The following is a 14,278-nucleotide window of genomic DNA, read 5'->3' as shown; positions in this document are numbered from 1 at the left end:
AAAGCCGATCACTGGTGCATGCTTATACTCCCAGATTCAAGATGGAGAGGCATTGAGGCCAGCCTGGGCTACAATAGTGAGTTCCAGGCTAGCCTGAGCTGCATTCCCAGTTCTAGCCTGAACTAGACAGCTAGTTTCTATCTTGGAAAGAGAAAGTGTAAAAAAAAAAAGTTTAACTTTAAAATACAATGAATGCAAGTTCCCAGGTGTCATTTACTTATGTATTACTTATTTTAATTTTCTGAAAAAATTATTTATGAAAATAATTCAAAGCATTTCTTACAATGCATATAAAGACACATGTCAAAGTGTATGCCTGTTCAACAGTAGACTTCACACAGTTTCCTGGAAGCAGCACAGGACACCCTCGTCCTGAGAGCGCCTGTCAAAGCAAGCCCCTCTCTGGTTCTCAGTGTTTTCTTCCTTTCTTGGATCCTGAGCTCTTTTTTGATTCGTTGTATTTTTTTTCAAAAAGTTTCTTTTCAAGTAAGCTCACTTCTTCATGGAGAGCAGAGGTCTTTATTCTCAGTAAGAAGGAGAAGATGTTTAGTATAAACTGGTAACTCAAAGAAAAATTTGATTCTTCGTAAGTTGTCACATGTTTACAATAGCTAGAATGGAAAGAGAAAAAGGCACATTATCTTTAAATGGTAACTCAGAAGCTCTGGCAGCCCTCACTGCACCCCGGATCCCCTCACCAGTAGATGCAGCAGCTTTAAACAGAATTATGAGTTAGAGGGAACGTGGGGACTCTGCTGAATCTCCGTATTGTACAAAGAGAAAATTGTTCACATTGTCCACGATCACTGAGCAGAGGGTCCACTGTATCAGTCTCGATTTCTGAAATGCTTGAACCAGCCCATGCCGAGTCTGAAGTCAGGAAACACCAAACACTTGGAGCACTGTGATCCATGTTAGATGTGTGGTCCTGCATTTATTATTTTAGATTTATTTCATAACTATTTTGCCTTCATTTATGTATGTGTATCACATGCATACCTGATGCCCATGGAAGTCAGAAGAGAACATTGGATCCCCTGGAGCTGGAGTTATAGGTGGTTATGAGCTACCAAGTGGGTGCTATGGACAGAATCTGGGTCCTCTGCAAAAGCAACAGGTGCCCTTAACCATTGAGCCATCTCTCCAACCCTGGTGGTTTTGTTTGTTGTTTTTTTAGGAATGAAAAATCCCACAGTCACCACTTACACTAAACAAGCATAATTCCTAATTACACTTAAACGTATGTCCTTACGCCCACAGGTAAGTGTGCTCCTCCTCCTCCTCCTCCTCCTCATCATCATCATCATCATCATCAAGGAAATTTCTCTTTGCAACAGATGGAGACTATTACAGAAAGTCACAACCAATCAAACTGCAGAGGTGTGGAGCCCAGTCCTAGTGGATACATCCACAAGGCACTCTGACGCCTGAGGCTCAGGGCACATAGCAGAGGAGGAGGACAGGGATTGCAGGAAGCAGAGGACCAGGATTTTGCTGTGACACTGTATCTCCTAATGTCAGAAGTGACACACATAATGCCTCACACACATGGCTGCCTAAACCAGAACTGAACAAGGACAATGACAACAGAGATGGCCTAAGTGGATGGGGAACCCATGAGGCCTCAGGCCTACACAAAGAACCACAGGCAACTGAGGAATGCTGAGAATGGGGGAGAGTAGACTTCCCCAAGTAAAAGCCTGAGCACTGGTTACTCAACAGCAAATGGTCAGCTCTGAAAACACACATACAAATAATATTATACAGATTGAGCAGGGTGTATTTATTTAAGTATTATGACAAATGTATGTATACACATGCATGTATGTAACAATTAATGGAAAAAGAAACAAGATAGTGCATTTGAAAGAGACCAAGAGGTATATGGAAGGGTTTGGAGGGAAGAAAGGGAGATAGGAAATGGTGTAATTATATTATAACCTCAAAAAGGAAGAGAAAGGACCTCTTCAGCCTGAGTTGGAGATTTCATCACACCTCAGGCTTTTGGAGTTTTAAAAACATGCATACCTTTTGCAGAACTTCTGGGTACTGAGCCAATATAGGGAGTTCTTGGTTATCATGGACTGGCCTTTCATTTTCAGGAGTCCCTGGAGGCTGTGTCCATGGAAACAAGGGCTATCAGTGCCTTCTTCAGTCCAGTTGAACTGAAAACTTGAAGGGGCCTGCTTTTCAACCACTGGTGATGAACCAACCAGGGCACTAAATTGTTTTTGAAGATTCTCCACCATTTCTGGAGATGGAGGGAAGAGACAAATGTTACTGCACAAGCAAAGCCGGCAGTCACGGGAATGGATTGCTTTAGGGGTGACACTCCGGGGCCTCCTCCCTCCCTCAGCCTCCTGAGTGCACACACACACAGCTGGTTTCCTAACTGCAGGAACATACGTCAGAGCATTAGGTGAGGCTGCAGCTGCAGGAGGGGCTCAGGCAGTTACTTAACAATGATTTAAACAGAGTACAGGACGATCTCAGCTTCCTGACAGAGCTCTCACAGTCACGGAAACAGGACCTTGGTCTTGCCGGGAAATTGAGCTCTCTATGAAGGAGCAGGCAAGTTTCCAGGACTTCTATGTGACTTCTCCTTTGGCAGGAGATATACTCGAGAGCATTCCCAGGGAGTGGAAAGTATGTGCATGTATGTGCAAAGGCCCCTTGCTTTTCCTGTGGACATGGTTGGTACTCCCAACAGTGTTGCTACCTGACACAGAAATGAAACCATCAGACTCACCTCTTTTCTTATATGCAACGGACTTATCGATGTGTGAACGGTAGAGTGGCCTTTTGGTTTTCCAAGCATACCTGTACAAGGCAGAACAGAAGTGAAGCAGAATGAGAAGCAGGTGCTCAGAGCTCGGAGACAGAGGCAGGACCTGAAACTCAGCAGCTCTGGGTGCTTGTCTACACTCTCTCAGTACTTCTGCTCCAGAAGGAAACACCCAGAGAGAGCAGAGCATTGGTGTGTTCCTCCTAGGAGTCAAGGACCCTTTAGGAGCCATTATCCAGAACACAGCAGAGAAGGCTGCCATCACCGTGTGGCACTCCTTTGCTCTTTACTCTCATTGCTGTTTCTCTTTGCCCCAAACGCTCATAAGTACCTGTCTCTCTGGTACCCAATGCCTGGAAACCACCCTCTTCCTGCTGAAAATAGAAGGAAAGATCCAGATTCTAGCAAGACAGACCTAAGAATCTGATCTTTTGAGAGAAGGCCAGTTAGGCATGTTCACTGCAGAGGGGGTGCTGGGATGATCTGGTCCACAGGGTACCCCCCTCCCACTCCCAGCCAAAGGTTAAGTGCTATCTGGCTTCCTGCGATTGATTGGTGACCATTTCTGGTCCAGGCAGCCATTAGTACTGCCCAGCAGAGGATGCCACTGTGGGACAACATAACTCGATATTTTCAAAGCTCATTTCCATTCTCCTGCACTTCCTTAAATAGGAGCCTTCCAGAAACCACAGTAAAAAAAAAAAAAATCCACCTTCTTGATTCAGGCTACTAAAAAATTAATAATAAAGACACCATGGTGCAGAAGAAGACACTGAGTCAGAGGATCTGCTCAACTTCTGCATGTGTCCAGCAGCCCGAGTGACTATGAAGGTCCTAGAACTGTCTCTGTCTCCTTTATGCTCTCTAGGGCACACAGTAGGCATTCGACTTAAGGGTTTTTTTTTGTTTGTTTATCTTTGTAGAATTACATAATTTTAATGCCTCTATGCCTCTCATAAGATGTGGGGTCAAGGTTTTCCCATTCATTCTACATTCCTCAATACCCACTATGGCTATATATTCTTTTTTCTTTTCATTAGTTTACTTATTTATTCATTCACTTCGCACCCTGATCACAGCCCTCCTCCGAGGCCCCCCCCTCACTTGGTCCCTCCCCCATCTTCTCTCTACTTCATCTCTGAGAAGAGGGACCCCCCACTCCCCTGGTATAAACAATCTTGGCACCTCAAGTACATCCTCTCCCACTGAGGCCAGTCCAGTTAGGGGAAACAGATCCACGGGCAGGCAATAGAGTCAGGGTAAGCCCACTTCAGTTGTTGGGGGACCCACATGACTACCAAGGTGAACATCTGCTACATATGTGCCGAGGGCCTAGGTCTGGCCCTTGTATGCTCTTTGGCTGGTGGCTAAGTCTCTGGGGCCCCTAAGGATCCAGGTTAGTTGACTCTGTTGGTCTTCTTGTAGAGTCCCTGTCCTCTCTAGGTTCCTTGTTAATAATAGATAGGACGGCACACAGTAGGCATTCAACTTAAGTATTCATTAATAATGGACTAGATGAATACATGAACCAACAAACACATTTAGCATCTTTGCCCTCTTTCCTGCTCTTACAGGGCTGTTATGAGGACTAATTTACATTGTATTTGTGAGGCTTGCAATAGTGGTGACACATGCCTTTTATCCCAGTACTCAGAATGCAGAGACAAGTGCCAGGCCAGCCAGAGCTACGTGGTGAGACTATATCTTTTTTTTTTCCCCCGAGACAGGGTTTTTCTGTGTAGCCCTGGCTGTCCTCAAACTCAGAAATCCGCCTGCCTCTGCCTCCCAAGTGCTGGGATTAAAGGTGTGTGCCACCATTTTAAAAAAAAAAAATACAGTTGTGCTGCTCTGTGCTGCAGAGAGTGGTGGTACAGCCCTGTGTCCTCAGTACTCAAGAGTAGGAGTTCAACATCAGCCTGAGCTACACAGTGAACTGAGGCCAGCAAGGCCTACATGAGATTCTGTCTTAACAAGAGAAACAACCACCACATAATATTAGACAAACTGTGCAGTCACTGAGATATGGCACATCTAGTGTCAGGTAAAGGGCCTGGCTCTCAGGTAGTAACATGATTTAGTAACAAATGATCACTTCAACCAATTTAAGAACAGAGATTTTTCCTCAAACATTAAAAAATTCAAATTAGTACACTTGTGATTATATAGGAGATGTTAATATTTTTTACTTTGAATTTCACAGTGATTTAAAATGTTAAGAACAGAAAATTCTCTCTTTGAAGGCTAGATGCCCCAGTGTAGGGGAATGCTAGGCAGGGGGAGTGGGAGTAGGTGGGTGGGTGAGGGAACACCCTCATAGAAGCAGGAGGAGGGGATAGGGGGTTCTCAGAGGGGAAACCAGGAAAGGGGATAACACTTGAAATGTAAATAAAGAAAATAAAAAAAGAAAAAGAAACTGACTTTCTGAGTAAGATGTGATTTCAAACAACAATAAAATTAAGATAAAATAAAATTAAGATCTTACAAAAAAAAAGAACAGAAAATTCTTTAGGCATCAGAAGTAGACATATAGTCAATATTATATAAGACTGTTTTCCTGTAATTATGTGTAAACTAAATTTAGGTAAATTATACCACACTTAAAACATCGAGGTTGTCATTTAGATCTGTGGTGAATTTTTTAAATTATATCTTAATTATTATTTTTTATTTAAAATAACTTTTAAAAATTATCATTTATTTTCTTATAAGTGTCCTGTCTAGACAAGTCCTCAGGGATGCCCACTGTTAAGCTTTCCTTGGGAATGACAGGTCTGGACGGGTGTTTCTTGTGCACTGATAATGGAGATATAAACCAGTGGCCAGCACGATCGAGGAGGCAGTACTACCATCCTCAGGTCACACTCCAAGATGCTTTGGGGATTGAGGTTTGCAGTGCTCCAACTGTGTGGACAGCCTCCTGAACTGCAGGCTTCTGCACATGTTTGTCTTCCTTTGCCTGCTTTTCACAGTACACAAAGGTTCTCAAACAGATACACCACAAAGGCCTTGAGACTCTAGCTAGACCCTATCTAGAGGCTCCCCTCTTTTTGACATGGTTTGTTTCACTGATTGAAAAGAGAATCAAGGTATAATTTACATATAATGAAACCTCTTTCTGGACACGTCCAATTAGCATTCACACACAGCTGTGTAATCAGCACTGTGACTAATACACAGAACAGTCCCATCATTCCAAAAGCCAGGCCCTTTGTAGTCAGTCTCCTCCACACCCTTGATCTTGGGCAAGCACGGTCTTTATCCTCTAAGCTTGGCCACTGGAGAATGTTATATAAATAGACACATACACGATGCAAGGAGTCACACTGCTGGCTGTATCAGAGGGCTTTGCTTTATGCTGCTCAGTGGGCTGCATGGCGTGGATATGCCAGCTATTTATCTCATCACTAGCAAAAGTCACTACAAACATTCCTATATGGATTTCTATAGGAGCAAACATTTTTATTTCACATTTTTTTTATTAGACATTTCCTTTATTTATTTCAAATGTTATCCCCTTTCTTAGTTTCCCCTCTGAAAACCCCTTCCCCCTGGTCCCCAACCCACCCACTCCCACTTCCCAGCCCTGGCACTCCCCTATAACCTTCACAGGACCAAGGGCCTCTCCTCCCATTGATGACCGACTAGGCCATCCTCTGCTACATATATAGCTAGAGCCACAAGTTCCACTATGTGTTTTCTTTGATTGGTGGTATAGTTCCAAGGAGCTCTGGGGGTCCTGGTTAGTTTATATTTATGTTCCTCCTTGAACTTTTCAAAGTAGCTGTACCATTTCATACTCCTACACTTAGCAGGAGCGACTGCGGTCTGAAAGCAGAGCCCTTCTAATTACGGTAGGTGTCTCTTGTGTATCCTGCACATCTTTAGCTTTTTTCATTTGAAAACTTGACTTGCTTTCCTATTTTTATTAATTCTTTATATTTTATACATAAAAATTTTTCATCAGATATCTCCATCTGATATTCATCAGATATTCAGTAGATCTGCAATCTCTCTCTCTCTCTCTCTTTCTCTCTCTGTTTCATTTTCTCTTAGGTACCATTGGAGAAATCCTTACTTCTAAAGTCCAATTTACCAATTTTTCTTTTATGGGTCATGCTTTAAATTTAATATCAAAGAAATTTTTAGCTAACTCAAAAGATCAGCAGGCCTTTTCTTTTATCTTTCATCTTTCCTCCCTCTCTTAGTATGTGGTGTGTGGTGTGAGGTGTGTGTGTGTGTAGGCCAAAAGTCAATCTTAGGGGCCATTTCACCTTGCTTTTGAGGCAGGGTCTCTCATGGGGACCCAGAGCTTGCTGATTAGGTTAGACTGGGCAGCCAGCAAGCCCTAGGGATCCTCCTGTCTCTGTCTCCCCATTGCTGGGATTCCAGATGTCTATCACCATATCTGGCTTTTACATGGGTGCTAGGGATTAGAACTCATGTCCTAATGCTTGCTAGCTGTGCTATCTCCCACAGCCCAGCAATGAGGTTTTCTACATGTGCTTTTAAATTTTTATCCAGGTTCTTCCCAACCCCTGTGATAAACTGTCAGCCATCGAGGCAGCCTACTAAGCTGTTTTTTATACTATTGTTTTACTAGTATTTTTCAAAATCTCATGTAATGTAGTATGTTTAACTGCAGAAAATGTGTTAATGATCATCTGACAGCCCAAAAGATGATGCCTAGAGTAACAGGCTTGGGTTCTATCCCAAGTAAAATAAATAAATAAACTAAGATAGATAGATAGATAAGATAGATAGATAGATAGATAGATAGATTAAAAAACCTTTATGTGAAATGGGTTGGCATAGATGACACCAAGAAGCAGGTGTTCAGCATGCCTAGGAATGCTGTGCCCACACATCAGGTGTCAGTGAGTGACATCAGTTCTATGGCAGCCACCACTGCCTGTGTGTATTAACACTGTGTAGAGGATGGCTTTGGTACAGGATCCTATAGACAACCTCTTCCCTAGGTCTAATGTCTCCCTGGAAAATGGATTTTTATAAATAGACTAATTCCCTTTTGCTGCTAAATACTCCCCTAAAGTAGCTAATGTCAGTACTTTTAGATATGCAACCGACTCTCACGCTGCAGCAATGAAGTGTCTGGGAGTGGTCTGAAACGTAAGGTGGTGACCTGCTGGGGCAAGTCAAGGAGTCTGCACAGCATGGCCCTGCAACACCCAGCCCTCAGGATCAGCAAAGTCACCCAGCTGACACCACAGAAAGAGGCTGACTCCCCAAGTGCCCAGGACAAGCCTTACTCATCTATCTATAGAACAGGAGGACCCAACAAAGAAGAGGAATCATGCCGGCCCTGGGAATCAGCGAGCTGTCAGAGCATACTCCACACCCTGTCCTCTACTGTCATGACCTGAGCCCACCTACCTGTCAGAATGCATTCTCCCCACTGCTCCATGCTCAGAGCCTGCCTAGCAAAAACCTGTCACTCCTCCTTTTGCAAGGAACTTTTTCTTCATGGTGCTTTATCCGCCTTTGAGCACATTTCTCTGAAGTCTAAGGGAAAAATAAATGCTTTACCTAGAAACTTGAAAATGGTTTCTTAATAGTCTATGAGGGCCAGCCATCTCTGATTTGCTCAGCAGGGGATTAAAGTGACTTACCATTTCAAATAATGTTAGAAACTTCCTTTTCTCAAACGATATAAAATGACTTGATTATATCAGTATTAGTGTAAATTTATATAAACAGATGTTGGTTTTCCTTCTGTCTGTAGGACTCAGAGTTCTAATAGAAATGAATCTGTGCTGGAGATCAGTGGAGAGGTGTTCCCTATTAAATAGATAATGCTTAGAAATTTATCAATGAACTGAATTTAAGCTGGGGTAAGCAGGTGATATCACAGAGTGGGTCTGTGAGGACAGAGACCTCATACTTCTGTCCCTAAAGCAACACTCTTCCTGCTGCCCAGTATGGCCCTAGCCCTGAGCTGTGCTCCAGGAACAAGTGCTGAGGGTAATGGGGATAAACGCCCACTGTCTGTCCTCCTCTGGTTTTCTCAGAGGTCACTGGTTTTGGAAAACCTTCCAATCACACATGCCACAGGAGAACACTTATAATCTCTGTAATACTGGGACACACACATGGCAAAGGACCGGGTTTGAGAAAAAGCATGGGGGAGAATAGTGCACACAATAGTGCACACACAGGCAAGGCTCACAGAGATTGCACAAACCCAATGCCAAGTACAGTATGGTACTCTAGGCTAGATCCTAGAGCAGAGAGCGGTCAGAAAAAGAAAAACGGGGAAATCTAAAAGCAAATGTGTTTAATTAGGAGTGATGTAAGACAGTAAGGAGCAGGGTTGGAGGAGGATGTGTGAGGTCCTGAGCTGGAATCCCAGCCCCAGGGAAAAAACTAACTAGAATGTACAGGACCAATATTTCTAGAAAAAGGTCACATGCTGCCAAGCACACATGGACGGATGTGGAGCTGAGGACACAGCAGGGCACAGTGGACAGAGGACATACCTGGCCCTCGCTTCTTCCCATTTTCGTCTTTTCTCATCAAAAGTTTTCTTCATAACTTGGTACCATTTTCTGAAATCAAACTGGGGCGTGTCTGAAAGAAATGAAATCCATGCTCAGTAGTGGAATCCATCACATCAAAACAACAGCCACCATTCACGTCTGAGTTTATTCCTAAACAGAACATTTCTGTGATGGGTCTTGAGAAGAGGAGAAGAACCGCCGTCTCTTTCTGCTGTAAGGTGCGACAATGTTGTGGCCCCATAAGACTGTCTTGAAACTGTCTTTTTACACATTTCTCCTCAGCTTTGATGGCTTTACTGCCTCCTGAAGAAGAGATCACACACTTTGCTAGCTGCTGTCCTTCCCCATCCCACACCCAGCATGCACAGCCCAGTCCTGGTAGTACTCCAGCACACTTAGGCATTGTGTTGATAAGCAAGTGATTGATAAGCGTGTGGAGTGGTGCTATGGTGCATGAATCCCATTCTCCTCAGGACCTATTTCTGTTCTTCCTACTCTTAATTCTGCCCATGAAAACAAAAGAGGACTGAGTGGAGAGCTGAAGTGTGTTTGAGACATAGGCTAGAGAGACAACAGACCAAGGCATGGCAGTATATACAGGATTACTGTCCATTATCCTCTCATAAGAATGGCCTCTTTAGTGTCTAATTACAAATCTTTTCCAATGGCCCACATAACCAAATGGCACAGCCCTGTAGGCGACACAGGCAGAGAACTGTGAAGGCAGAGGACAGCTAATAGTTAAATCAACTCTGGGTTCTATGACCTCATTCTCTTGACATCACCTCTAGCATTCAAGGAACATCAGAAGCATCGAGTTCAATCCTAAGTAGTGTTCCTGTAAGCATAGGACAGTAAGAAGTGCTCAACTTCACAGATGTTAGGGAAAATATGTTATGAAAAACATAAATGAAATGAACATTAAACTCAAACTCCTAAAACTAATGAACAAAAATCCTTCTACAAACAGAACTACATCTGGAGGTAAAAACTCACATAGACACAAAACTGCACTGAGTTATTCTTGGGCCAGCAACACTTTTCCGTATCAGATAAAAAACAAATATGAACTGAAACTGTAGCGACCAGATTCTAAGCCAGCTACTTGAGAGGCTGAAGCAGGAGGACCTTAAGTCAAGTACAAAGTGACACACACCAACCTGGACAATTTACTGTTTTTGTCTTTAAAAAAAAAAAAAAAAAAGCAAAAAGAAGCTGAGGATATAGCTCAGTGGAAGAGAGCTGGTGAAGCCATGCATGAAGCCCTGTATTCAATACATAGTAACTGTCTGTTTACAAAGTGTTTGCCAGATAACCATCTCAGAGTTTACAAACACAGGCAGTCCAGCAAGGACACATATGCTTAGGCCATTATGTATAATCCCACGGGCTGAATATCCAGTAGAGTCTAGACAGCAGCAACGATGGCAGGCTTTGGAAGGGGGAGCTGGTGTGTAGTGAGTGGGTGTGGAGAACAGGAGAATAAAGAGGCACTTGCTAAGTCTGAAGGGCTGTGGGATACGAAACACGAGCACTTCATGTAGAGGGGCCAGCACAGGCAGCCACAGAAACCACACTGCTGTGGAAGTTCCTGCTCTAGTCTGGATCGTGAGCAGCGATTGTGGAACAACAGCAAGAGAGCATATGGGTCTTGACCACAGATGTCACCCAAGTCTCTTGGCAGCCACAGACACTACGTGTAGATCTACAGACAGAAGAGTAAACGTGCACAGACTGTGCACGTACAGACACATGTATACATGACTGCTCATCTTCCCCCCTATATCAACTACCTTTTAATCCATCACTTACAACCACTTTGAATCTGACTAATAAAAAATCCAAATACCTTCTCTGTGTTCTTCGTTGTACGCTTCAGCAAGATCTGAGTAAGACCTGGAGGGACAACACACAGGCAACTTTATTAGATGTCATGTGTCCGGGCAGTGGTGGCACACGCCTTTAATCCCAGTACTCGGGAGGCAGAGGCAGGCGGATTTCTGAGTTCGAGGCCAGCTTGGTCTACAGAGTGAGTTCCAGGACAGCGAGGGNNACACAGAGAAACCCTGTCTCAAAAAACAAAAAAACAAACAAAACAAAACAAAAAATAAAGATGTCATGTGTCTGGATAGTTAATGTTTAATTAAATAAAAATTTTTTTTTGAGGCAGGGTCTCACTGTGTAGTCTCATTTGGCCTGGAACTGTCTGGAGAATACTCTAGCCTGCACTCACAGAGATCTTCCTGCCTCAAGTACTAGGATTAAAGGTGTGTTCTGTCATACCCAGCTTGGACAGTTAAATCTGAATTCTGAAGAGAAAGTACCAAAATTGGAGAGGCAATTACTATCCAGGAATAAAACGCTGAAGGTCTTCATTCCTTGTTACTTTCCAGAGGGTAACCTTCTTTATAATCTAAAATAATCTCAGAGATATGGTGCCAGGAGCCAAAAGGCATCCTGATATGGTGCCAACTTATTCTTTACAGTGTATGATGCTTTAAAAACCAGGAATCCTTGGGATGAGAAATGCTGCTAGCTCAGAATCAGAAGCAGGCATGATCAAGAGGTGGTGAGTGCTCTCTGGAAAGCCCTATGGCTATAGCACAGCAGACCCCACATCTTGCTGTGAAAGCACAGGGCTCCTGCACTCTCAACAGCTGGCAAAAGCAAACTGGAGTCAGTGCAATAACAAGTCACCTGCCACTGACTTACCATTCCAGCTTGTCATCCAGCAAAAACAGCAGCTTCAACACAACCACAATGACAGCCATAGCCTGCACATCATATTTAACTGCCCTTTTCATTTTAGCTATAGGATCAAACGTCAAAAAATCCACTTCTCCAATTCCAGTCAACTTTACTACTTGACAGGTTAAAGTGTGCATTTCATCTGTTGAAAAACAAAACAGTTAAACACAAACTAGGCCAAACTAGTAATATACATATTTACAAGTTATCTTTACACATCTGCGTTGTTTGTAAGGCAGGGTCTATATATAGCCCATATTGGCCTTGAACTCATGACTCTCATGCTGCAGCCTCTGGTATGGAGGCTGAGATTACAGGGTTGCAACACATTACCCAGGAACCTTTTATTTAAAACATGATGTCATGCAGGAACTTTGAGAGCATTTTTGAATAAAACAATACTTTAAAAAATGAGGCCAGTGTGGAAATAGCAATGGGCAAAATCTTGGCAAGGCCTACTTGACACCCTAAAACATGTATGTGCGAGACACAGTTGGGTCTCATGCAGACAGGCACACACCAGCTTTGTGCTGGCCCATACATGTTCCTCATCTGTGTAAGGAGGCACACTCACCTCCTTACAAGGTCAACCCTCTCCAGGAACTTGGAGAACTCTGAAGGCCCTAAGAGCTCTTGGTTAGATGCTTTGCTTTACCAAAGAAGTTCTGCATTCAGCATAGGCTGCGTCTGCAGCTCAAAGGCTGAGTAACGTGAGCCTGGGGACCTGAAACCCTAGGCCCTGTATTCAGGCTTCTCAGCAGCAGCCATATGATTAGCCACACAGCTTCAGCCTCTTCACCTTTCTTTCTTCCTTTAAGGACAGGATTTTTCTGTCTAGCTTAGGCTTGCCTCAAACTCATGATCCTCCTGCCTCAGCCTCTTGAGGTTTGGTGTAATTATAGGCTTGAGCTCCTATACCTAGCAATATCGTCCTTTCTTGTTATGAGAGAACAGAGGGAGATAAAATAAGGTTATACAGAAGTATACTTTGAAAACTCTACGTTATTAAACAAATCCCTCAGTGGCCTACATAGAAGAGGTGCAGCAAGCCGGGCGTGGTGGCGCACGCCTTTAATCCCAGCACTCGGGAGGCAGAGGCAGGCGGATTTCTGAGTTCGAGGCCAGCCTGGTCTACAAAGTGAGTGNGAGGCAGAGGCAGGCGGATTTCTGAGTTCGAGGCCAGCCTGGTCTACAAAGTGAGTGTCAGGACAGCCAGGGCTACACAGAGAAACCCTGTCTCAAAAAAAACCAAAAAAAAAAAAAAAAAAAAAAAGAAGAGGTGCAGCACAGCCTCCTCTAACAGAGCGGACAGACACCACACGGGTCTCATCCACAGATCTCTTTCCTTCCAGGGAGCGCACTGTGCAGGAAAGAGCAGACTGTGGAGACTTGGACCAGCTCCATGTGACCTCAGATTTGTTAAACTAAAGTATGAGCTAGCACAGTGACTTCTTGATGGTTATGAACATTACATGAACAAACCTGCCTAAAGCACTCAGGCCAGCGTTGACTGACACCTGTCCAATCTGGCCTCTCCATTCCTGAGTATCCTTGTCTCCCTTCTGAACTGGGCTCCCTCCCTTCTTCTGATCATAAGGTGTAATCAGTCATCTCAGGCTCCTGATGGCATGAATCCATTAAAATTTTTAGCTCCCATCTCCAACAGGTTTCAAATGTTCCCAAAGCCTGCAGTGTTCCTTGCCTCAATTTACACAGCTCTTTGGTCCCTTCACCTCAACAGTTCTTTCCCCATTTCGCATCACAAGCTTCTCTTGGTTGGTTCTTAGGTCACAGGTCATAGCTATACCAATAGTTTCTAAGGAGACCTGTGTAACACCAGCAGGCTTTCCCAGTCAGACCTGCCTCCATGCTAAGGCAACTCCACCAGAACTCCTAAGTGAATGGCTGGTTTGTAATGTGAATCCCAACAAGTAAGGATTGTCACTCTCTTGGTTTATACTGCTTTCCCTCACCTAGGAACTATACTATACTAGAAACTCAACAGAGGCCATCTACAATAGAGTCAGACAAGGGGAAATGACATGCATTGTGATAACTCAGCAATAGTCACTCTAAGGCTGAGCATGGGGAATGACACCTATAGTCTCAGCACTCAGGAGGCAGAGGCAGAGGCAGAGAGGGCAGAGGCAGAGGCAGAGGCAGAGGCAGAGGCAGAGGCAGAGGCAGAGGCAGAGGCAGAGGCAGAGGCAGAGGCAGAGGCAGAGGCAGA

General features: G+C 43.9%; 1 protein-coding gene across 4 annotated transcripts in view; it reads right to left on the bottom strand.

Annotated features, from left to right (window-relative positions):
• Positions 1-202: 202 nt before the first annotated feature.
• Taf1b (TATA-box binding protein associated factor, RNA polymerase I subunit B) overlaps positions 203-14,278 on the bottom strand; it is a 78,029-nt gene continuing 63,953 nt past the window's right edge. For 2 of the 4 annotated variants that reach the window (XM_029484874.1, XM_029484875.1), the window contains exons 9-14: positions 12,013-12,190; positions 11,150-11,196; positions 9,280-9,370; positions 2,750-2,820; positions 2,029-2,251; positions 238-611 (exon numbers count right to left, since the gene is read on the bottom strand). In XM_029484874.1, coding sequence (XP_029340734.1) covers positions 410-611; positions 2,029-2,251; positions 2,750-2,820; positions 9,280-9,370; positions 11,150-11,196; positions 12,013-12,190 — 812 coding nt within the window. In that variant the 3' untranslated portion in view covers positions 238-409. Of the gene's footprint in view, positions 612-2,028; positions 2,252-2,749; positions 2,821-9,279; positions 9,371-11,149; positions 11,197-12,012; positions 12,191-14,278 lie in introns of all 4 variants that reach the window. The other 2 variants (XM_021178904.2, XM_021178905.2) reach the window with 2 other exon arrangements.

The sequence above is a fragment of the Mus caroli genome, chromosome 12, assembly GCF_900094665.2.
Source record: "Mus caroli chromosome 12, CAROLI_EIJ_v1.1, whole genome shotgun sequence".
Lineage (NCBI taxonomy): Eukaryota > Metazoa > Chordata > Mammalia > Rodentia > Muridae > Mus > Mus caroli.
The sequence above is the reverse complement of the archived record's forward strand: the minus strand, read 5'-3'. Positions and strand labels throughout refer to the sequence as shown.